Below are 24,047 nucleotides of genomic sequence, written 5' to 3'. Positions count from 1 at the left end.
AGTTCTGTTGCTGTTTTTTTTTTCAATTCGGTAAAGGATGTCTGATCAAATATACTCCGCAAAGTATTCCGGGGTGGACGTCTACGAGCTGATACACGCCACGGGGTCGATCATGAAGCGGAAGAAGGACGATTGGGTCAATGCGACGCACATACTGAAGGCTGCCAACTTTGCAAAGGCTAAGAGAACGAGGATATTGGAGAAGGAGGTGTTGAAGGAGGTTCATGAGAAGGTCCAAGGTGGATTTGGGAAGTATCAGGGGACCTGGGTACCCATTAATGTGGCGAACGAGTTGGCGAGGAGGTACAATGTCCATGAGATACTGAAGCCGCTCCTGGATTTCAAACAGGAAAGCGGATCTGCGTCTCCGCCAAGAGCTCCAAAACATCATCATGCAAGCCGAGCAGACGGGACGAAGAAAAGAGCAACAAAGAGTGCCAGCATGTCTGCATTGAGTTCAGCATCCCCCTCGCCAGGTATAAATGGGACAGCCTCCTTCCAAACTAGTGCCGCAGGGGCAAGACAGTCTGGTCTCGGGAGTACAACCGTGGCGTCTGCAACCGGCTCAGAATCTAACTCGGCAACAACAACAACAACAACAACAACAACAACGGTGGTCAATCCTGTGGTGACCCGAAGGAGAGGCCGTCCGCCATTGTCAGGGAAGGGAGCCACAAAACGGAAACTCACCGCGAAATTGCAGAGGTCTCAAAGTGATATGGGGTTTCCCCGTCCCGCGATACCAAATTCATCGATAAGTTCAAAACAACTGCCGTCACTGAGAACCAAATCAGTGAACTCTTCCAAAGCAGCCAAGGATACATCCCAGAGCGTGGTGACTACGCCACCAGATATAAATACAGAGAATGTTCCACTCGGGATCAGGGGACTGCCCCAATACAAAGAACTGGATATTGACGACGGTTTGTCCAGTGATATCGAACCGTTATCCGCCATCAAGGGGGATGCTAATCCATCTCGTACTAATAAACTAGATTCCTCAGGGGCGTCGTCACCGTCACTGCCCACTTCTCCGAGTGAGTTATCTGAGTCTAACCCGTTTGATTCGCAGAGGTTCGGCATGGGGACATCTCCGATTGTCTCGATGATCCCAAGGTATCCTATAATAAACCATGGTTTGGATGAGGTCAGTGACGAGTCCAGCAGACCGCCAACGTCCGATATCAACGATAAAGTGAACCGCTACTTGTCAAAACTCGTGGACTATTTCATCTCGAGTGAGATCAAATCGAACAAAACGATGCCGGATGAGTTACTGAACCCGCCACAGCACAGTGCGCCGTACATAGATGTGCCTATTGATCCTGAATTGCATACAGCCTTTCATTGGGCCTGTTCTATGGGTACGCTGCCCATTGTGGAGGCGCTGTTTAACGTTGGTACGAGTCCGCGTTCGATCAATTTCCAGGGGCAAACTCCCCTAATGAGGGCATCGATGTTCCACAACTCGTACACGAGGAGGACTTTCCCCAAGATTTTCCAGTTATTACACGAAACCGTTTTCGACGTTGACTCCAACATGCAGACGGTTATCCACCATATAGTGAAGCGGAAATCGTCGACACCATCAGCGGTGTACTATTTGGATATTGTGTTGTCTAAACTCAAAGATTTCGCCCCGCAGTACAGAATTGAACTGCTGCTCAACTCTCAAGATAATAACGGTGATACTGCGTTGCACATTGCCGCCAAGAACGCCGATAAGCAATTTTTCAACACGTTGATAAATAATGGCGCTTTGAACGCTATACCGAACAAGGAAGGGCTGACCTCGACAGAAATAATGAATGAGAGGTACGAGCAGTCAAAAATCGACACGAATACGCGCGAAAACGACAAAGATTTCATGATTGAAGACACGTTGATGTTACCGCAGACAGAATCGATGATATACTCGTCACAAGCGGCCACGCGCTTTGTTCGTGGCATCCCAGATATAGTGAGTTCGATGAAATCGCTTGCTGAAAACTACAACAAGATGCACCAAAGGAGAGAAAGTCGAATTCAGTTCACCAGAAAGAATCTCGATAAGATCAGCGCTAATGTGAAAAACGTAAACAGAGGGCTACTGGAGGTACTACACGAGGGAGGCTTCCGTACCGATGAACGGGATATACCCAAATTGATCAAACTACGGGACGATCAAACGAATAAACTACGGGGTAACCTTCTTGAAGCAAGGAAGAAGTTAAAGAACTCACTTGAGAAGAATCAGTCCTTGCAATTGAAAAGCCTTCTAGCTGAAGGTGGCGGGGATACAGATAAAGACGAAAGTGATTCCTCCGACGGTAAGGGTGGTGTCGCTGACCCGCTAGCAGATAGATTGAGGATGGGGGTGGAACTGACTAGAGCCCAACTCAGGAGAACCCACTATATCTCAGAGATAATGAGGATAGTGGAGGACAACATCAAGATCCACAAATACCGTCATATGATTAGTGAGGGCACCGAGATGGCGCCTGGTGAAATCGATGGATGTCTGAACGTGATACTCCAAAGTTTGGAGACCGGTTCAAAGGATCCTAAGGACGCGACAAAGGAACCGACGTAACGAGTACGTTTGCATGGTTCTCATACATATATAACTTTTTTGTAACAGTAACCCTTTTTGTAAGGAATAGAACAGCATTTATTTTTTCTTCCTTTTGGCATGAACGTGCTAGTTGGGTGAGACAAAATAAATCATTAAAGGTGATAAAGATATAGTATTATATATGATGGTACAAAAAGTAAGACTCGTTTCCATATTATATGGCTGCGCGTGCTTGCTTTAAAAAAATATTCCGATTATTATTGTTGTTTTCGTTGCATAAATGGGGCATTGCTTCCTTTTGGCTGTGTGTTTAAGGTGTTGTAATGTGAATGAGGGTGTTTTGTTTAAAAGCACCGATTACATAATAATGGCTTCCTGTGGAACGTTCGATGAGATGGACTTGTGAGGCAAGACTTTACCACCGTTAATGTAGACCTCATCCTGGACCTCGACATCGTCACCCAATACGGTGACACCTTCCAAACGGCACCACTTCCCGACGGTGGAGTTCCACCCGACAATGGTGGACTTGACTAGGGAGTGGTTGCTGATGGTGGAGTTGGCTAGGACGACGGATCTTTCGATTCTGACACCTTCACCGATGGTGACGTTTGGCCCGATGACGACGTCTGGCCCGATCTTCGCGGTCTTGGCGATCTTGGCGGATGCATCTATCATGGCGTTGCCGACGATGTTGTCGCCCGTGGACAATTTGTCAGAGTGTCTCTTCTTCAAAGAGTTCAAGTATAGGACAGTACCGGACAAGAAATCCTTTGGTTGACCGACGTCCATCCAGAAACCTTCCAAGTCGAAGGAGTATAGGGATTTCTGTTCGACAAGGATTGGGAAAGTCTCCTTCTCGATGGAAGTTGGCTTCATGTCGATCAAGTCGATGACCTCTGGGTTCAAAATGTACAGACCGGCGTTGATTCTGTTACCGACGAACTCGACTGGCTTTTCGACGAATCTGTCGATCAAGTTTGGGGTGGCCAAGTCGTGCACGATAACACCGTACTTGGATGGTTCGTCGACCTTGGTGGCAACGATCGTACCTTTACCACCGTGAGCGGCGTGAAACTCGGCCAATTCTTTGAATGGGTATTCGCAGATGACGTCGGAGTTCAACACGAAGAATGGGGAGTTGTCCTTCTTCAAGACGTTCTCGGCAAGCTTCAATGGACCAGCAGTGCCCAAAGGCTCAGTCTCAACGGAGAAAGTAATGTTAACACCGTACTCCTCCTCGTACTTCTTCAAAGTCTTGACCATGACTTCTGGTCTGTAGTTGACAGCGAGGACGATATCGGTGACACCGGCGTTAGCCAGTGCCTCAATTTGGTGCAGAATCATGGGTCTGTTACCGAACTCGACCAATGGCTTGGGGACAGTCAAAGTAAGAGGTCTCAATCTGGTACCGTAACCACCAACTAGAATTAAACCTTTCATTGTGTGAGATGTGTATGGGGATGTGTATGTATGAATCTATTTCCACAGGCTGAGAAATGCAGTAAATTCGAGTCAAAGAGTTGAGTTACCAAGAAATAAGAGGAAGCAAGATTTACCAATGCAGCAACGTTGACACACACTTGACGTCCCAGAAACACGCAAGCAGCTCTTTATATATATATATTTATATATAGGACAACAAAAAAAACAGAGAGAAACAGCGCGAAACAACGCGAGAGACTGACTGACAACAACTACCACCACCACCACCGCGAGTTTGAGTCGCTCGACGACGCGTGCGTGCGTGCTTGTTCTTCTTGTTGCATCGACACCTCGAGGTCTGCGCTGGACGCAAACGGTAATTGCTTAGCTGTCCTCAAAGAGACAAAAGAATTCTTGTTTCTTTTTTGTCCGTTTTGTTTGCTTTTCGGTTCTGGCGCGCTGCGGCGGTTTCTGCGGGGTGCGCATTTGGCGCCCAGCACTGTCCGAAAGGGGAAAAACGGCGCAGGATGGAAGACGTTCCGTTTTGGGACGTTTCGGTTGCAGCGGGTGCGGTGCACGGGCGGGTGCGTTTTATGTGACGCGAATTTGTGGCGCGTTTCTTCTGGACCCGCGATGAACCCCGGCCGCAGTGCCAGCATGGCCGCGTGCGCATGTTTGGCGTTCGTCTGCTGGAGGCGAGACGTCCGCTTGGTCTTCTTTGTTTACGGGCGGGCCAGGCACTTCCTTTTGCTTTCTTCCTCGGAACTCAGGGAAGTAACGTCAAATTTTCGTCATGACACTATTCTGCTTGCAATTTGTTTGTTTGCTAGCTCGTTTGTTTGTTTGTTTTTCACTACTCTGTGGAAAGGGACGTCATGTACACATCGGGAAAGGAAAAATCGGTACCGTTCAAGCGTATTAGGAGGGGGGAGAACTACTGACTCAGTGCCCCAACATGCTTTACTGATCTCTTCTCGTCTGAATGGGGGAATGTAATTGAAATGAGGGATTTCCGCGGGGCTGCAATGAAAGTGGAGGTACTGGACCCCTTTAACACAGTATACTTGATGAGTATTCCCCTTTGCAATGGATCTCGATCTCGCCAATCTTCAAATTCCTTTAACGACCTGACCCTAAGGTGTATGCTTTTAGTAAACTCCAAGGTATCCGTTGTACCTGTTTGAGTAAGTCAAAATTTTGTTGAGTCCTGGATTCAGAAACGGTCTTGAAAGATGTCGGTGCAGATGCTCTGCGGCTTCCGAGATTAAATTTGCTTGGGTGCTTGTAGTTAAGAACTATGTGAATTCAGTGTGATAAAGTACAATCGTGAAACTTACTGGCGGATATAATTAAGGAATGCTTTTTTATGCGAAGGAACCATTCTACATACTTACATTCATGTTAACCTTTTACTCGTTCTGTCGCTCTACCTCGACATACTCAACACCGTGTAAAAGCATTTGACGTGTTACCTATTTGGATAGTTATGTAGGTGCCAATAAAAAATGGTTGCAAGTTTTATAGTCCAAAAACTTTAATTTCAATTTACGTATATAAATATCCCTCAACATTTCAAATTTTTGAGAACTCGTCCTTGTTAGCTCAGTTGGTAGAGCGTTCGGCTTTTAAACACTTTGTTTAAGCAAGGATAACCGAAATGTCAGGGGTTCGAGCCCCCTATGAGGAGTTCTTTTTTGATGTTTTTTACCGGTGAAATTTGAGTCTGTTATATTAGTTCTAGTTACGTTACTCTATGAGATATCAGATACGAGGTCCCCTAAACCAATAATTGCAAACTCAGTTCTATGAAAAGGTACATAAAGTGTTATGCAAAACTACGAGAAGATCATCTCAACGACAATCTTTTGAATGAAAACTTTTCTTACACTATGAGATCATGTTCCGATTGCATCTTTCGGAACCAAGTCTCTCTAAGCGCCTGTTGACCTCGCGTTGTACATTTCAAATATACTACACTAAGTTACTTGAAAAGTTTTTAAAGGTTCCAATTGTGTAGTGATAAACATACAATAAAAATAATGCAAATATATTTACCAGTAACGTCGAATGAACTTCCCCTGTCCTCACTGTGCAATTAAAAAAACATAGTTCTAGCGACTGCCTACGCCTGGTGTCCTCTTTTACCCCATCCCTTCAGCATGATACAAGTTATAACGATGGCGACCAAGACTTGCGCGGTTCCGAATTTGTAGACAGCTGATATACACGTTCCGACGACGTTTCTCACACACCTAGAATCGTAGATGAGTGCATACTGCATGCATGACACGACGGACCCCAATGCTGGAGCAACCATCAGACTACCGTAAGCGCTCCCGAAGGATTTTTGGCCCCATACGGTAAGTACTAAAGTAGGGTATATTGTGAACAACCCGCCGTAGGAAACTCCCAGCACCGCACCGGATATCAGGATGTTGGCTTTAACTGAAAGGCCCTTCAGGAACGAACTTTCCGTGAGGGCAAGTATCAATACTTGCGAGACGAGGGTTAGGACGAGTAAGGGCAGTAGGATCCGCCGTAGTTTCAGGTTATGGTCTAGCAGGTAATCGCTGATTACGCCACTGGTTAATCTTGCCGCTGTTGACGACAAAGCGAATATGGACAGCAGGGTGCTTGGCACATTCTGTGTGTTTGTGTTCGAGGAGGTCGTCTTGTTGCTGTCTAGGATAAGGTTTGACAACGAAGCCATGTCCGTCACAAACATCTCCAGTGGTCCCAAAGTCAGCAGCATGGTGATCGCTAGAAGATAAAGCGTTGGGTCCCTGAACACGGACTTTGGTTGCTCCCATGTGGCGACATCACTTTTCTGGGTGCCATAATTAGTGGTCGCGAGCATTGCCGATGATATAGAGATTGATGAGCGAGATGTGTGTAGCAGCGAGGCGGCCTCGAAACTTTCGACATCGTACACTGCATCTGTGGGTGTGTCCGACTCCTCTTCCAGGAGGTCCGCTTCCTGTTTCAGGTCCTCTGCATAGGTAATCATGGACACAGTACCCGTGGAAACCCATGCGGAGAGGCCGATAATCACGTAAAGTATTGCTAGACACTTAAACACCACATTCAAGTTCAAGTACGTTTCGTTTATCGACATGTCATCGTACCAAAACACTTTAAACTTCAGGATCTGGGACCCGACAAGAGAGGAGATCCCGATACACGTAGTTGGGAAACTAATGGAGAGGAGTTTCCGCTGTGGGTACAGTTTTGTGCAGGTGAGCAAAGCGCTGAAATATAGCGCGCTTGTGGATATACCGATGACGACGAAGCACGCTACCACGACGCCGAAGCTCGACCCAGTCTGTGATATCTCTGGGTGGTTGAAAATGTACGCCAGGTACGAATAACTTGGTATGAACCCGACGATCGAAAGGCAGCTCAGTGTGATCGGGCCGTGGTTATCTGCGAGGATCCCCAAAACTGGCGGGACAAGGTACGCCCCCAAGCTTGCCATGCTCGAGATGGTGTTGATCTGCCATGATGTGTAGTTCAGTCGCACTTTCCACGGGTACGAGTACAGCGAGACCAACGAGATGAAGCCGCTCGTGAGCGCCGATAAGAGGGACAAAACGTACGCTGTCCTGTGGGAAGCCCTTGTTGAAAGCACGTGTGGCAGCCAGCGTCGCACCTGGTACGACAGGCTGTGTTCTATGGAGGAAAGCGGCATGTTTTTCGCAAAGCGGGGGTTACGACACCCTGCTGGGATTTGTTGAAGGGGAGACGGCACCTTCGAGAGATGACTCTTTTATATACCCAACAAGCTCTTTCAAGTTTTTTTGTATCCAAATTTCCCGATAGTGGGTGCACCCTTCTCCGCATACCCAATACCGATAAGCAGCAGGTATGTCCGTTGCGCTGATGTATCATTAATTAAGTGCGGCGTGGATACGTGTATATATGTGTGTGTATGTATATGGGTGCTAATCTCGGGGGGAGGTTCCCACCCTGGGATCTAGATCGGTGGATGTTTTACCAACTGGTCATCTATACCACTATCCCGTTGCTAATGCGAACTGTTCTAGTTTTTCAATACTTTGGCAATGTCGGCGAGGTATCCGTACTTCTTGTTTTTGTTCTTGTTCTTGCCGCTGGAGACGGTCCCCCAGTTTGCCGTCTGCAAGTTCTTGTTGTTCTGCAAGATGTTGTCGTAAGAAACGGTCTCCTCCGCATTGGCATACGTGTCGAACAGGGAGTCCATGTACTTTCTGACCTCATCCCTGTTGAACGGTGGTCTATGTGCAGTTTTCTTGCCTCCAGTGGTTCCCGTATGGTTCGCCTTTTTATCAACGGCAGCAGCAGCAGGGGAATGCGAAGGTGTTGGTGAGCCAGTGGCAGACTTTTCAGTAGCAGCCACGGCGTCTGCCTTGGCATTCACGGCCGAGGTGGTCCGCGAGTGTTTCGGGGCAGACCTTGCTGCTGCCTGCGCCCAACCTGTCAGCTTAGGAGTCGTTGTAGCCATAGTGAGAAGGGGGGGGGGCGACACAGGAAGAACACTAAAATGAGGGAGGTAGCCCGGTGGGTGCCCTGTGGTTGGACTGCGACAGTGCAGATGCACCTCGAGGATGGGATCTGGTCTACGAGTGAAATAAAGTTCCTGAAACAGAAAGAAGAGTGGAGTCACGTGCAGACGACAAGACTGTGACCACCAGGGACTGGGAACTCTGTGCAAGCCTGCTCTGATGCACTCACTCCCCGCCCCATCCACGACCCAATTAACCTGGCTCCCCACCTCTCCTTTTCAAGAACAGAGGGAGAAGCGATCTTCCCGAACTACTCCCTCCCTGTAATCTTTGTAATCACCCGCGTACCTTACATCCGGCCCCCCTGCTGTGTTGGCGTGGCCAGCCAGCGAGAGATCCTCCCCAGACCCGCCCGCATGCACAACGCAAGAGCAAACGGGAGTCGGAAAGAGCGGTGTCCCATAATCCCGCCCGCCGCAGTAACAGTGTGCGACGGAACGTTGATACACAGGACAGCAGCGACGACGAAGACCTCCTTTTCTAGTGGTGCTACGTGCGGCGCTTCACTGCACTCCCCGGGGTTCGCTCTGTATCTGGTAAGAAGGGCGCAGACGTGGACGTACGAAAGAAAGAAAGAAAGACGGCTTCCCCTAACCGTAGAGGCCAGTGGGTGGACCTATAGGGGCTAAGGTTTGGTTACATAAACGTGCGACGTGGGGACGGCTTGCGTGTATATAAGTAAGCCGTCTTCTCCCTCGAGATGTGTAGTATACGTGATGTCGTAAGCTTCTGTCCCCTATTCTTTCTGATTAGCAAAGCAAAGGGGAAGCGACAACAATAGCCTTCAACACTAATTACCAATCAACTTCAATTTACAGAGATAATGCCAATCAAGCAGGAATGTCAGGAGCCTCTGGCCGACAAGATCGACACTAACATCATCTCTCTGTCCCGTTTCATCATCGAGAAGCAGAAGCAGGCAAAGAATGCCACGGGTGACTACTCGCTTGTGCTGAACGCCCTCGGGTTCGCTTTCAAGTTCATCGCGCACACCGTCAGAAGAGCTGAGCTGATCCACTTGACTGGACTGTTCGGGACCTCCAACGCGACGGGCGACCAGCAGAAGAAGCTTGATGTGCTCGGTGACGAGATCTTCATTAACACCATGGCCTCGAGCAACATCGTCAAGATCCTTGTCTCCGAGGAACAGGAGGAGTTGATCAGGTTTGAGACAACCGAGGGCACGTACGCAGTGTGCTGCGACCCGATTGACGGGTCCTCCAACATCGACGCCGGTGTCTCTGTAGGGACCATCGTTTCCCTCTTCAAGATCACCTCACCCCCAAGTGAACCCGGTTGCGAGCAGGATGTATTGAGAAGCGGCCACGATATGGTAGCAGCATGCTACGCCCTGTACGGTGCATCCACCCACTTGCTGCTCACACTGGGCGACGGTGTCAACGGGTTCACCCTCGACACCAACCTGGGCGAGTTCATCCTGACTGAGCCAGACGTGAGACTGCCCACGGATCATCCTAAGAAGATCTACTCCGTCAACGAGGGGAACACCTGCTACTGGGATGAGTCCGTCAAGACTTTCTTCGACGCTTTGAAACAGCCCCAGGACGAGGACAACGAACCATACTCCGCCAGATACGTCGGGTCCATGGTCGCCGATATGCACAGAACCGTCCTGTATGGTGGACTGTATGCCTACCCAGGCTCCTCGAAGAGCAGAAACGGGAAGTTGAGACTACTGTACGAGGGGTTCCCCATGGCGTTCTTGATCGAGCAGGCCGGCGGGAAGGCTGTCAACGACAAAGGTGAGAGAATCCTGGACCTAGTCCCAACCAAGATCCACGACAAAACATCCATCTGGATTGGTTCCTCGAGAGACGTCGACAAGTACTTGAAGCACATTGGGAAGTTATAATCTGCTACCCTCGCCGTGTACCTTCAAAGAACCGATATCTTGATCGAAGCAGGACGTTGATCAATTAATCATAAAAAATTAAAGGATACACATAAGTAATCTTTCTATACTTGTTTTATACGTACTTTCTTGATGACAATTTATCTTTCCTCTCTTCGTGGACGGGCACGTCCCGATGGTTTTAGTTTGCCGCTCTGATCTCAGATCCTGTGACAGTCGAAGCCTCGTCTCTCGTCTTCTCAGTGACACTGGTCTCTTTCTTCGCTTGCTCGATGAATTGGGGGGGCAAGTTGGTGTCGTTGTTGGCCTTTGAGTATCCCAGTTCTTGCAACTCAGTCAGCATCATGTCTCTAACTTGCTCCGCTAGTTTCCCAATGTCCTCCTTGGCCAATTCATCAGTAGGAATTGGGTCCAGCACTTTAACGGTCATAACCCCGCGGTTGAACACTTTCCACTTCGGGTTCATCAGAGTACTGGTGTTCGAGACTACGATCGGGATGATCGGGATCTTTCCCTGCTGCGCCAAATGGAAGGCGCCCTTCTTGAAGGGCAAAATGTTCAAATCGGTCGCGTACGATCTCGTGCCCTCGGGGAAGATCCAAAGACCCCTTTTCTCCCTCTTGACCTGTTCCAGACCTTTGTTCAAAGTGTTGACACTCTTCTCCCTACTGCTCCTGTCCAAGAAATAAGTCCCGCTCAAACTCATAAACCAGCCCAAGAAGGGAACATATTTCAACGAACTCTTGGCGGTCACAGTGCACCCCTGTGGGAACATTCTCCCCAGCATCAAGATGTCCAGCGTCGATTGGTGGTTAGACACAGCAATGAACGGCTTGTTCTCCAGTTTCTCCTCGCCAATGACTTTGACGTCAAACCCCATCGTATACTTCATCAAGTTGTAGTAACAACGGGCAGTGAGCCATTGAGCCAAGTACTGTTTCCCAATCAAAGTAGCAACAATCGAGGCAATCACCCCGTAAAGCGCGGCAATCATAAGAACAATCACCGCAAGGAAACACCTTGCATAGTACAGGATAGTATTTGCCATTCTCCGACTCGTTTCAGAAATAAATGCGTCGTAATGCCCAATTGGGGGAGGTCACTAGACAAAATTACAAAATTGGATCTCAATAACTACTGTTGAAGGGCCAATTCCTCGACTTGGACAGTGTTTTATTTTTCGCGGCAATAAAATCAACAACTTTTTTCATCAATTCGTTCAACAGCCTCGAAGACGGTTCTTACAAGAGCATCGCGAGAGACTACAAAAATTGATGCAGTTTGTGTAGTGTTTTTTCGGTGAAGGATTACTTCAGTGGCTGCATGCCCATTTTGCAACTTGACCCGTGGCACTGGGATCAGTAACAGCCTCTGTATGGGATCCCACGGGGTCGTGCAATATCATTGTAAACGAAAGTGAAAAAATTTCATCGAGTTCCCAAACTCATCGACATCTCTTTTTTATTTTATTTATTTTTTTTATATTTTCACAAGAACCGGCAGTGCAGCGATGACCTTCGGAAAGATGATCTGGTTGGTATAGGTCTGCACCGCATCACCGCAACCATCGCTATGTCCTCCACTGAAACCCCTGAAAATGTCCAGCCTAAAGACGTTGCCACTTCGAGAAGAGGCTCCTTTGTTCCTGTAGAATTTACTCCAGAAAACTCTAAGCAGTGTTTGAAGCAAGTCGAATTCTACTTCTCTGAGTTCAATTTCCCATACGACAAGTTCTTGAGAACCACAGCGGAGAAAAATGACGGCTGGGTTCCAATTGGTACCATTGCCACTTTCAACCGTATGAAGAAGTTCAGACCAATTGACAAGTTGGTGGAGATCCTGCGCGATTCTGCTCTCTTGGAGGTTTCAGAGGATGGAGAAAACGTCAAGAGACGTGTTCCGTTGGATTCTACAAAGAGTACTGGGGACAGAGTGGAGCAAAGTAAGCGTACCGTAGTTGTGATGAATATCCCACATACACCTGAAACCATCATCTCGGAATTGCAGGAGAAAGTGGAGGATTTTTTCCAAAAGGTCGAAAACGTCGCCCAGGTTCGTTTGAAGAGGGACCGCAGAAGAAGATTCCACGGGATTGCCATGGTCGAGTTCGCGACAGCGGAGGATTGTGAAAAGTTTGTTGAGAACTATTCTTGTGGCTCAGACGACAAATCCAAGGACATTTTGTCCTTCGAAGGGCGCAAGTTGGACATTTTGACCAAGAAACAGTACGACCAACAGAGGGAAGCCACAAGATCCAAAAACTTCAGTGGTTCCGGCCAGAGATCCAGATCTTTCACCGGTCATAGAAAGAACATGCCTAAATTGGAAGCCCCTCCAGCAGGGACCAACGATGAGTCTGCTGTAGCTGAAGAAAAGGAGGAGGAAACGAAGCCTGAAAACTGAGAGTTACAGGTCCGTTAAAAGTATTTACAATTCTTTTGCGTGCAAGTAGTTGCACACGAATCACCTTTACATTATTAAATCATTACACATCTACATAGCACAGCGTGCTACTATGTACACGTATTATCATCATCAAATGAATAGATCATTTTCAAATCTGACAGAGATGGTTCTAGCCTTAGTACAATGCCCTGTATCTTTACTCAGGTGTACCATATGAACACCAATTAGAGTGCTGATTTCACCGCAGTTCCTCAATCGATTTTAGAAGTCTGACTTATAAAGATGCTAGTTCATGAGGGAGTTCCCGCTTCTTTTGTTCCAATAGCCTTGTTTTTAAAGGCTGTTACAGGGAAATTTATCTCAATGAGAAAGCAACCCCACTTTCCGTCGTTAAGAACAGATAGGCAGAAATGCCATTTCTGAACCAAGATACACAAAGTATTACCTATTTTCACCATCACCCAGCATCATTCTGAAACTTTTTATTTGTTGTTTAATTATTCAAACACTATTCTGTTGTTATTGTATCTTTTATCCTTAAAGAACAAACAAATAAGATAAACTTCAAATAGGAAAATATTAAAATATCAACTGAAGGATTATTGAAGAACGTCTTTACCTGCGGAATATGGAAATCAAGGTATGATAAAACCCAATGGACACAAATATCATCATAGGCAAGCTGTTGAAATATATAATTCCATGCTAGTAGAGTATGTCAGATGTGTTAGTTCACTTGACTTTTAAATATACTTATTATAAAAGTATATGGTTCGATGATCTCTCCTGTCTTGTACCAGAGAGAGATTGGTTTATGTGTCATAACTCGCATTTTTATACCTGAGACTTATCAGTCATTCTGTAGTGTACCCGCTAGGCATCAAAGGAAAACATAATTTCTACTATGCTATATTTTTCTCACAATATTCTTATCTTAAACGGCTAGTTCATTGGTCATGTATTTCTCAGCATATTGCCTGTCTATGCAATTGGTAATGCATTACTCACATTACATTCTTTTTGGAATTAGAAACTAAGTTCAGATAGCGGTCAATGATATTTTATAGGTGTTTTTTGGAGAAAGCTTTTCAATATGATCTAGTTCATTTTGTAAATGTTTGGATAGTGCTTTGCTTCAAATCTTAAGTAGTTTAGTAACAAAAATTTGGTCTAACCTTTTGGTTATGGAATTCAAATTGTAGGGGAATAGATGCGAGACTCATATATCTATATCACAGATAAGGTTTTTCTTTGGCCGTCATAACCCTAGAAATGTCTCAATTCTTTTTTCAAGGCATAATCTGTATAACTCAAATATCTCTGGATATTACCGGCTTATTCATGTTTGTCCCGGGAACTGATTCCAACCAGCTTGTGGCCCAGCATAATGCGATGTCTTCTTACAGCTGCCTCTATAAACGAATCCGGGTCGCGCGCATGAAGAAAGTTGAAAAATTCAAAATTGAAGTCAAAAAAAGTCAATTTCTTCTTATGAATGTTTCTTTTGTAGATCTCGCTGTTCCCGTTTTGAACTTGCTCAGACAGAGTCATGCATTCTTACAGCTTCACTGAAAGTGGAAGCTGTAATTTCGGAAATGAATCTAGCGGTCATTTAAATTTACCAGAGAGAGCGAGATCTTCAATTTCCTGGAACTTGAGAAGAAAGGTCGGGAGAAAGACTGTATCAAAGTGCAATGACAGATCACCGAAATCACCCTCATCCTCTCGATATGACAGCGGTAACAAGCAACACTGGAAATCAGAAGTATTGTTTGAAGATGGGCAAAAATGGATTCCTATTCAATTGTTCAAAAAGTATACAATACCTTGCTGGACTTATTTTCTGACGACGGACCCCAATCTAACTTTCTCAAAATGTAAGTATTGTGGTTTTGTAATTAAGAGAAGTCTAAGCTGGTCTGTCTTGAAAAGATTACAAACTCATTTGAGAAATTCTCATCGTAATGATGCTACCGTAAGTTATTATCACAAGTTTAACGGAACATCAATTGCAGACCTGTCCGTACCAACTTCTAAAATCACACAGCCTCGCTGCCGATACCGTAATTTTACCATAGAAACAAGAAAGATTGATAAATTGATTACTGATGATATCGAGGAATTATGCTACATGGAAAATGAAAATGCACCTGATCTAGTTAAATCAGAGTCTATAATCTCAATTCTGTTTGCATCTCAAAATATTCCTTCGTCTGTTGTTGATAACCCAGCATTTGTGTCTTTACTGAAAAGGATACCCAAGTGTTGGCCAATGACCCCCATACAAGTGAGGTCTATTGCTCTGAAGCTTTCTGAAAAATTTGAACACATGATGGAAAGATGTATCTTTGATTTTTCGCCCATCGAACTCGAACCAACCTACTTACATCCGAAAAACAGTAACCTTTTGGCAACAGTCAAAAAAACCTTGGAAGCCAACCTTTTGCTCCTTTACAAAACTCCCATCATTTCTTTATCCTGCCAGGTCTGGAATGATCGGTATTCCGTGCTAAGTGCCCAATTCTTTGATCACATTAATAATACCCAAAAAACTTTACCATTAGAATTACGCTTACTACGAGAACACAAACCTAATCCTGGTACTAAACAACGCCCAGAAATAGCTGATTTTGTTATTGAAAACATACTTCGATTGAAATCGCCCGTTATTTCTTTAATAACGCCAAATTACACACTCAGCAGAAGTATAAAATTGAGCCCGAAATTGCATTTGGATGATACACATTCTATGCTTGATATACGTACTTGTAGTCTACAAGATCTGCTTACTCTACTTTCTGGTATTTTTGGATACCAGAATTCTTTTGGTTCTTCCGCCAGCCAAAAAGGAAGAAAAGGGGACAACATAATAGATTCACTGATAGACCTCTCTCAAATAGATATCTCACCTTCAATATTTGGCAAGATTAACGCTTTTTTTATGTGTATGAGACGAGATACTTTTCAGACCGAGCTCTTTGAGACGCTTTGTAAGAAACACGGATACACCAACAGCGGCTGCATAATTTTTGACAGTCGTTATCCTTCAAGTGCAACCAGGTTCCTGAAGAACTTCCTAGACTTACAGCCAGTTGTAATGGCTATGAATCCATATCTACCAAACGAAAAATTTACTGAAATGGACATGAAACTGGCTAGAACAATTTTGAGTCTGTTGTCTCCAATATTCAAAATAATTTCCAAATTCACCTCACCAGATCCTACAAGTGTCGTTTGGCTTTACGTTTTTGTTTGTGGGTTAGAGAAAACTCTTTATGGCATTACGGAAGAAATGGCGTATAACAGATTTTGTGGGGCCTTCAAGGTTCTTTTGACTGCAACTACGAAATACAAAGAGACCTTAAAAACATCCCCCAATACTATAATAGCCTCATTTCTCTGTCCTCAATTTTTGCTGAACAATAATTTACTGAAAGAGCTTTATGGAACTGATAAAACAACTCAATATCTACCACAAGTCGCTAAATCTATATTACATTTATTAAACCATTTGCTGGGGACAAAAGGAAGAAGAGCTGATGAGGTGAAAAACCGACAGTCAGGTAAGACAACGCTTGAGGATCCTTTAATGGAGGGACTACCATTTAAAGGAACTACCAAATTATCGGTTGGGCTTCAGGATGAAAACATTGAAATGCCTTTCTTTGAACTTCTCGATGAAGTTTTGTTAGAAGAAATTGAAAATGATTTGGAACACTTCCTTTTCAATGCCAAACAAAACTGTCCAAACATCTATGAAGCCTACTTCAAAACCTTCAAGTTTGAAAGAACTAAGGCTGGGTTTAGGAAGGTTTGTGATGAAAGAGTTTTAAATCCTTTGGAGGAATTGCTGGAAATTCACATCCCAGTCGGCAAAGACTTTCTTAACATGTACTTATCTGGAGATGTTGGTTTGTTGTTCACAGTTATAACAAAATTAATATTTTCGGAGTCTGCGTTTTCAAAAAGAGGGGAATACGCTTTTTTAAGTACCACAGAAAAAGCGCAACAGGAACAGTCTCTTGAACGGTCCTTGAAAATAAAACTACTGAACGAACAGTTTGCATTAAACAAAGTAGACTTGGAAAAGGCCACATTGGCCACATTATGCAATATCTCAAGACAGTAAACTGCTGCACAGTCACTGTTTTATTTAATCTTTGTGAATTTATGGGTTTATCTAATGTAAGACTAAGTAACAATGTAATTATCTAAATAATCAGCTGTGTATACACCGTTTAAAGTGCACAGACCCCTTTCACTAACAGAGTTGTGTCTAGTCCCTTTATTTATCAAGAGCGATCCTATTTTGATTTCGAATATTCATGCTTATGCCAAATATCTCCTAGTCTTATGATTTTTTTGTCTTGACACCGTTTTTCGTTTTCCTTTTATGTTTGAGCTTTTTTTGGGATCTTGGCTTCCTGCCTGTAAATCCACTGACTGACAAGGAATAAAACATCACTAAGTAAGAGGTCAAAATCAGGTACCCATAAGCAGCAGCATCCTGGGTCAGATTACACGTCCCCATATTAGGAAGTATACCATCAAAATACTTGTTAGCGTAGAAAGTATAGGTCACAAAATAAACGAACAGAACATCAATAACAAACTGAATAATCTGTATTCTGGTGACCCACCTTTTCCACCGAACTCTAAACCCCCTAGAAGTAATGAAGTAGTAGTAGTACATTATCACGTGGACAGCCAAGTTCAAACCTATGGGGATCCATTCCACGGAGGTGTGTCCCATTAGTTGGGTGTAGCACAATAGAACTGTAGCACCGTGGTGGTAGGTGTGAACGAAGATCAATCTCTTTCTTCTCAGAATAAGATACACAGTATCTATCAGTTCAATAAACTTAACCAAATAGTTCAGGTAATACAATGTGATCAATTTGGGCGAAAATGCCTCGACGGAACATATAGACCAGAACAAACCTTTGTGGTGAATCATCGGAATAACCTGCTCAATCAACAAAAGTAGCAAAATCAATGAAACAATACTCAGAAACAAGTTATGTATCTGAAATAACGTGGTGGACTCCATTGGTGGGATATTAAACTTTCGCAGGGTGTATTTCCCGAATGTTACGAGGATGTAATACAGTACCACGATACCGATTGCGTGGGTTCCATTAGCCAAAGCAGTTTTATCATAGATAAAAACAAATTCATTAGGAGAATATCCGATGATATACTCAAAGCATTTTGAGAAGATTGACCACAGATCAATTCCAAAAGGATGATCTAGAGAAAAGCCGTAGAATCTGAAGGAATTTACCGGTTGTGACATGGCAGCTGTCTGAATTAGGCTACTCATTGCCCTAATACCATATAGCTATCGCCAATTTTCAAATACACAAACCAACTATAACCGACACCACCGCTCTGTTAACAGTTGACAAGTACTTATTTAAACTCCTAACTGTGAACTACTAACACTGACTCTTTCAATTGATTAAATTTTGAAAAAAAATGCGAACTAAAATCTCATTCTGGGGGTAACACTCATAGTCAGAACCTGTAACGTGCAGACAATTCCGCCTCTGTGACGGTGTTCAGAGGTACCCCATAGATAGGTAGAGATGAGTTTAACTACTAATTAGATATAGCTTCATTTCATGTATGTGTCTACGTATTCGTGCCTGAGCACACCCAGAGAGCCGCTAGCGCATGAATGAGTACCAAAGGCTGTCCGCTGGAAAAGTAGCATTCACCGACAGTATACGGTTCACCCCCAGAAATCTAGAGATGCAACAGTGTCATAACCGCGGGCATCTTCGTATACGTAGAGTATCTCCTGTGTGCTTGTCTGCAGCAATCTGATTTTTTCACCCAAAATACAGCGAACCAGTTCACCAGTATCAATCTTTCTAATTTCAATAAAACGGCTGTTGAAAGCCAAAATGTATGGGTACCAAATGGCAAACTTTTGAGGTTCTCCCTCCCAGTGTATAATGTGCGATTCCTTTTTACGCCAACCCTGGTTGTTAACAAAGAACGCAAACTCCATATAGCACAGCAGAAACATGTTGCCCACACGGTAAATGGCCATCGGTTTCAATGTATCCTTGAGAGCAAACTCCAACGACGTGTCCGCAGGGTCCAACAGCGATTCATGTGCATTTTGCGAAATGCTGACAATTTGAAAACCTTTCTTGCAACCGATACACAGGTTTGCCTTCAAGAAAGAAATAGAAACGGGTTCAGAGTCGAACACGACCTCCGTAATCTTCTTCTTCAGACTCTTCTTGTTGTTCGAGGAGCTGCCGCTGTTCGTCAACACTGGTGGCTCTAATTCAAAAAACTTTATCGAATGGGACGAACTGTGCGCAGTAACAATCAACCTCTTGCCGTTACAATCGCCCTCAGAAAAGAAGGTGACATGATTTACCAGTTCTTTTCCATGCTTCTTAAAGTACGATGTGCCATTACTGTCAATGCTGATTAGTGACAACGGGACACTGTATAATTTCTTGTCCACCAACAACAAAATAGATTGGAACTCATCTAAAACTGCAACTTGCAAAATACTACTTCTTTGTACCAATTGTAGTGGGGACGAGAAGGTGATAAGTGGCTTTTTCGTCATCTTATCTTCCTGTCTTTTGATATTACTCATATACAACCCAGAATTCGTAGCTATCAGTAGTTTACGACCACCATCACATGAGCTGACACTATTGACCTTGTTTGAATAATCGAAGAACTTATCACTGAGCTTAGTTATATTGATCATGCTTGTCTCATCAATAATTCTTTGTTGTTCCTGTTTGATTTTGTCTAGAAGTGTCTGTAAACTAGCCATCTGAGCAGCATATAATGTAACCTGGTACCTCTGTTTGGCGCCATAGTAATAAAATGTTATGGCGTTTTTAGTATTGGGAGAGTTGTATTCCGGTTGGATTACAGTAGCAAATGAATCGGGAGATGAACCAATGTACCTACGCAATATGGGCATGTCTTCACCCGGACAAGCAAATAGTAGCGGCAATGGAATTGGTCTTTGGAAAACTTTATGTTGATGCCACTTGTTTACCGACTTAGCCTTCAGGAAAAGAAGCATGTTATCCAGCAAGTAAAATTGTATATCACCGACTACACTGTTATCAGCTTTGACGAGCTCTTTTCTTGACAATACGCCTTCATGCTTGATCTTACGTTTTTCATCGTTGAGGCCCATATTGACGTACTCATTTTTGAACAAAATTTTTTGTTTCAATAGTTTGACGTCGTGTCTATCCTGGGCAGCTCCTGAGGCTTTATCAATCCTTTTCATAAAATCACGAAGGGCGTCCATCGCCTTCGTCAAAACTTCAAATTCCTCTGGGCCTTTTTCGGGTTCCGTCGACTTCAAAATCTCTCTCACCAGCAACATATACCTACCAGGCCTGGAGACACCTTGAGATAAAAACGAATCAATTCCATGCCTCAGTGACGAACTCATCATATCATCATCAAACCTGGCAAAATGGGGGTTGACAGACCGTTGAGTCTCGATCAGGTATTTAGCATAAGGTCTTGACGCAACATAGGAAACGAACGGTTCGAAAAAGGGAATAAATCGCAACAAAATATCCCCTATCCCCTTCACCACAGGACTGGATTTCTGTCTATCACTGAGTGCCTCTAAAAATCTTCTGTTAACAGAATAAATGTCGTTAATGTGAGCAAAGACATGTTTGATGAAATTCTTACGAATATCCGCTGGTATAATATTTGTTTCTGCCAGGTTTTTCATGAAGACATCTCTTGTCACTTCCAGGGACTTTACAAAGTTCTTTTCCGTGATGTAAACCTCGTAGATTGCCTCTTGCCTCTTTATTTCTTTCTTTGAGAGGCCTTTCCATATTTCTTTAGAAACAGAACTTGTCCAGGACTGCTTTTCCTCCTCCTCTTCTTCCAACGCAACTGAGATGTTTCTTTTCAAACCACCGTTGGGTTTCAAGTTCAGCCTCTGCTGTTGTTCCAATCTTTTTGGACATGATATCGAGTAGCACAACTTATCATGGGAGCAAGTTGGCGAGTAGCATTCTGCAAGTAAGGTGAATACACCGCTTACATTATGGAGCATTGATGGATCCAACTGCTGCTGACCCTTTGGCGCTACTTGTGTGATTGTCGATTGTGAGGTAAACGCTGACGATGGCTGATATGTCATACTATCAGAGGAATTCTCTGTTTGCTGACTGAAAAGCGAAGATCTCGAATTTGTCACTGGAATGTCTCTCTGGTTATGTTGCATATGTTGGTCGTTTGTTTGTGTCGTTGAGGACCCCTGGGACATAAGCATTAGTGGATCATGGTTACTTAGAGATACCATTCCAGAGGATCCGGACCCAATGAATCTAGAGTTATCTGTGAATTCGTAAACTTCAAAGGGCGAGTCTCTCAAACGGTGTTCGTAAACGACATCATGGAAGAGCTTCTGTGCCTCCAAAGATCTACCAAGCAGAATTGCAATATTCCTGTCATTCGATCTTATCATGGAACACAGAACGTCCACTGCTTGCTGACCAGTAAACGCATCACGGTAAACGAGACCGTCCTTTTTGTATTCGCCTAATGAAATCGTCTTTTTAAATCTTGTTGCAACCCTGGAGAGTAGAGCTGGATACACATAGTTATGTTTCTTGGTACTCCTGCGATGCCCCGTCGGACCTGCCGTGGCCATGCTTTTACTGCCCCCGTTATTGAACGTCTTTGATAAGATAGAGGACGATGTCTTGTTATTTGATGATAGTGGAGTGATGCTGCTCTGGCGCCTGTGATGGTGATGGCCGTGCGAGGAGTTCCCTGAGGACGATGTGAATCTCTTTGAAGTCAACGATGTCGAGGAGCTTCTCGTGTTCAAACCTATCCCTATTGTAGTTGCTGCGTGGTTTAGTTTGTTAGTCGTGCTTGCACTCTCGCCCGAGTTGTTGGTCCCGCCCAGCAATGAGCTGAGCGTTTGAGAACTATGTGCTGAGCTCAAGTGGCCATAGAAGCTGTGTTTCGTAGACATAGAGCTGTTGTCCGTTTCAGCGTTATGCATGTGATTCCCATAAGTATTAGCGTTATCTGAAAATGGGTTTGCCTTGGAGGCAAATCCTCTGAAAGAATGTCCTTGCTGTGGAGACGACATGGTCTGTTGAGAGTGCTGTGCCTGTTGCTGTTGCTGTTGATGCTGCTGCTGCTGCTGCTGCTGCTGATATGCTACATGCTGATCTGTCAAATCTCTCGAAGCAGATCTATTGAAAAAACCGAACCCTTGCATGGGAGACCTCCTAGAGTACGTAGGAGTCGTTGTTGGACTGCTACCAAAACTGGCCTGCTTCTTTAGGCTAGCTAAAGCAAGCTGCGGCAACGATGGTTTTCTCCTTGGTACCGATCCACCTTTGGATCTGTTTGGCATTTCTATATCTACCTCCGTGTCGTCGTTCCTTTGAGGAATGCTGCCCGTGTTCTGGTAGAGGTTCTTTCTCGATAGAGTTGAATTTGAACTTTTTCTATCCATTTGTGGTTCAATTTCGTCTATGGTAGTTATATTGTTTGAGGTATCAATCGGTGCAAATGCCGGATTGAACGCCGTCGAGTTATTCGCAGTTCTTTTCTTCGGACTGCTAATAGGAGTATTATCGTTTGAGGAGAGACTCACCGTATCTGGTACCTTTGGAATATGGGTTTTCTCGCTCAAAGTGAATGCTGAGCTTTCAACTAGAAATTGATCGTGAAATGGATCTGGCTGGTAATGTAACTGCCTCGACCTCTCTGCCACTGTCAGATCTTCCAATATACTTTCCGACAGTAGTTTTTCCAGATCTTTTATATCTTCCACCCTATCAGGTATAAATCCGGATTGCGTTGCTCCCGAGTCAACACCTTCGGTGTCAGGTAATCGCTCGGACCCAAAAATATCGGAATAAACTGGACCTCTTTGCATTTTCTAGAATTGTAATAAACTCTCTCTCGACCCTGTTTTTTGATCAACGGAAACGGAAAAAAAGGAATAAATAGAAGGCTTCAACCCCAATTCTTGTTACCCCCTCCAATGCTATGCAAAATACTTCCCTCAAAAAGAAAAGAAAGAACCCGTTGCGTGCCAGTGTTCTTGGGATTACGTCCCCAAATGCTATCTATAGTCCAACCAAAAAAAATAATAAAAATTATAATAGTAAAAAAAAGAGAGTGAGATGGGAACCGAATTGGAAAAAAATACCACAACGAGTCGTCTTATCTCCCCCGTTTCGGTGCAACTAGGATCAGCAACCAATACACCCCCACTACTGCTCTATCTCACAGCCCTGACCCCTCTCAACATCCAAGATACTACAAAGCCGCAAAACCACATAAGGAATCGCGCAGTTTTATTTTTATTTCACTTTTTTCTAATTTCTCGGATTCTGCGCTTCGTATCACGTGATGCCAGTTTTGGCAAGTTTTCAATTCTTCTTGAAATTGGTAGAAAGAAAGGGATTCGAGGACGGTTGGTAAGACTTCTTGCCCTCTGCTGCGGTGTCGAGTCTTCGTGATAGTGATATACTGTGTTCAATCTTGAACTGATAACTGAATTGGACATGCCAGTATGTATTATCCCCCTTTATCTTTCCCTTTTTGGTCGTCCTGTAGGGTCCGCAAGGCTGCGCCCTCCCACGCAACGTTCCCGGATTATGAAAAACCTTCGATACTAACAGCCATTAAATTTTGTGCAGGCTTACCATTCTACATTTCCTATAGATCCACAGAATGACCGCATGGTGGGCAATTTCGTTGTCATGCCATTGAACACGCGGTACAAGGGCCCCGCGTACCCTGCGAATTCGGACTACGACATAGTAGACGAGTGTCTGGACCTATTCCGTGCGAACTCGTTCTTCAAGAATTTTGAGATCAAAAGCCCAGCGGACAGGGTGCTTATATACGGGATCCTGTTCATCAACAGCTGTCTCGCGCATTTAAACAAGACGATGACCTACAACGAGGCGCTGAAGGCGCTAACCAACCTGTCCCTCGAAGAATTCTCTCTGCCAGGGACAGCTGGGTTCCCGCTGAACTCCATATATACGATTCCTACGCAGGACCACAACCAGATGGACTTGCTCAAGTCGTACATCCAACAGTTTAGACAGGAGCTGGCGATGAGGTTGCTCAAGAGGGTGTACGCCTCCGAGGGCAACGACTGCCAGCCAAACAAGTTCTGGCTTGCGTTCACGAAACGGAGGTTCATGAACAAGTCCCTATGAAGGTGAGGGCCTCTTTTATAGTA

General features: G+C 44.6%; 11 protein-coding genes and 1 non-coding gene across 12 annotated transcripts; 6 read left to right on the top strand and 6 right to left on the bottom strand.

The window, feature by feature from the left end:
• Nucleotides 1-37: 37 nt before the first annotated feature.
• Nucleotides 38-2,572, top strand: MBP1 (transcription factor MBP1; the record flags this gene model as incomplete). The annotated part of the gene is made up of 1 exon (XM_022607871.1): nt 38-2,572. The coding sequence occupies one exon, from the start codon at nt 38-40 to the stop codon at nt 2,570-2,572; it is 2,535 nt and encodes an 844-aa protein (XP_022464424.1).
• Nucleotides 2,573-2,911: 339 nt separating this feature from the next.
• Nucleotides 2,912-3,997, bottom strand: PSA1 (mannose-1-phosphate guanylyltransferase; the record flags this gene model as incomplete). The annotated part of the gene is made up of 1 exon (XM_022607870.1): nt 2,912-3,997. The coding sequence occupies one exon, from the start codon at nt 3,995-3,997 to the stop codon at nt 2,912-2,914; it is 1,086 nt and encodes a 361-aa protein (XP_022464423.1).
• A 1,573-nt stretch (nt 3,998-5,570) lies between these two features.
• Nucleotides 5,571-5,666, top strand: KNAG0Dtrna3K. Its single transcript has 2 exons — nt 5,571-5,608; nt 5,630-5,666. It is a non-coding gene; the product is annotated as a tRNA-Lys (tRNA).
• Nucleotides 5,667-6,101: 435 nt separating this feature from the next.
• On the bottom strand, nt 6,102-7,667 carry MCH1 (Mch1p; the record flags this gene model as incomplete). The annotated part of the gene is made up of 1 exon (XM_022607869.1): nt 6,102-7,667. The coding sequence occupies one exon, from the start codon at nt 7,665-7,667 to the stop codon at nt 6,102-6,104; it is 1,566 nt and encodes a 521-aa protein (XP_022464422.1).
• A 351-nt stretch (nt 7,668-8,018) lies between these two features.
• On the bottom strand, nt 8,019-8,459 carry PBP4 (Pbp4p; the record flags this gene model as incomplete). Its single annotated transcript, XM_022607868.1, has 1 exon — nt 8,019-8,459. One exon carries the CDS (start codon nt 8,457-8,459, stop codon nt 8,019-8,021), a length of 441 nt encoding a protein of 146 aa, XP_022464421.1.
• An 884-nt stretch (nt 8,460-9,343) lies between these two features.
• KNAG0D04280 (fructose-1,6-bisphosphatase) lies at nt 9,344-10,393 on the top strand (the record flags this gene model as incomplete). Its single annotated transcript, XM_022607867.1, has 1 exon — nt 9,344-10,393. The coding sequence occupies one exon, from the start codon at nt 9,344-9,346 to the stop codon at nt 10,391-10,393; it is 1,050 nt and encodes a 349-aa protein (XP_022464420.1).
• Nucleotides 10,394-10,574: 181 nt separating this feature from the next.
• SLC1 (1-acylglycerol-3-phosphate O-acyltransferase SLC1) lies at nt 10,575-11,441 on the bottom strand (the record flags this gene model as incomplete). Its single annotated transcript, XM_022607866.1, has 1 exon — nt 10,575-11,441. One exon carries the CDS (start codon nt 11,439-11,441, stop codon nt 10,575-10,577), a length of 867 nt encoding a protein of 288 aa, XP_022464419.1.
• A 524-nt stretch (nt 11,442-11,965) lies between these two features.
• On the top strand, nt 11,966-12,796 carry LHP1 (tRNA maturation protein LHP1; the record flags this gene model as incomplete). Its single annotated transcript, XM_022607865.1, has 1 exon — nt 11,966-12,796. One exon carries the CDS (start codon nt 11,966-11,968, stop codon nt 12,794-12,796), a length of 831 nt encoding a protein of 276 aa, XP_022464418.1.
• Nucleotides 12,797-14,348: 1,552 nt separating this feature from the next.
• KNAG0D04250 (uncharacterized protein) lies at nt 14,349-16,928 on the top strand (the record flags this gene model as incomplete). The annotated part of the gene is made up of 1 exon (XM_022607864.1): nt 14,349-16,928. One exon carries the CDS (start codon nt 14,349-14,351, stop codon nt 16,926-16,928), a length of 2,580 nt encoding a protein of 859 aa, XP_022464417.1.
• Nucleotides 16,929-17,150: 222 nt separating this feature from the next.
• On the bottom strand, nt 17,151-18,122 carry KNAG0D04240 (elongation of very long chain fatty acids protein; the record flags this gene model as incomplete). Its single annotated transcript, XM_022607862.1, has 1 exon — nt 17,151-18,122. One exon carries the CDS (start codon nt 18,120-18,122, stop codon nt 17,151-17,153), a length of 972 nt encoding a protein of 323 aa, XP_022464416.1.
• A 411-nt stretch (nt 18,123-18,533) lies between these two features.
• On the bottom strand, nt 18,534-22,724 carry KNAG0D04230 (uncharacterized protein; the record flags this gene model as incomplete). Its single annotated transcript, XM_022607861.1, has 1 exon — nt 18,534-22,724. One exon carries the CDS (start codon nt 22,722-22,724, stop codon nt 18,534-18,536), a length of 4,191 nt encoding a protein of 1,396 aa, XP_022464415.1.
• A 634-nt stretch (nt 22,725-23,358) lies between these two features.
• On the top strand, nt 23,359-24,024 carry ARC18 (Arc18p; the record flags this gene model as incomplete). Its single annotated transcript, XM_022607860.1, has 2 exons — nt 23,359-23,364; nt 23,494-24,024. The coding sequence occupies 2 exons, from the start codon at nt 23,359-23,361 to the stop codon at nt 24,022-24,024; spliced, it is 537 nt and encodes a 178-aa protein (XP_022464414.1).
• Nucleotides 24,025-24,047: the final 23 nt, after the last annotated feature.

Source organism: Huiozyma naganishii, chromosome 4 (genome assembly GCF_000348985.1).
Source record: "Huiozyma naganishii CBS 8797 chromosome 4, complete genome".
Taxonomy (NCBI): domain Eukaryota; kingdom Fungi; phylum Ascomycota; class Saccharomycetes; order Saccharomycetales; family Saccharomycetaceae; genus Huiozyma; species Huiozyma naganishii.
The sequence above is the reverse complement of the archived record's forward strand: the minus strand, read 5'-3'. Positions and strand labels throughout refer to the sequence as shown.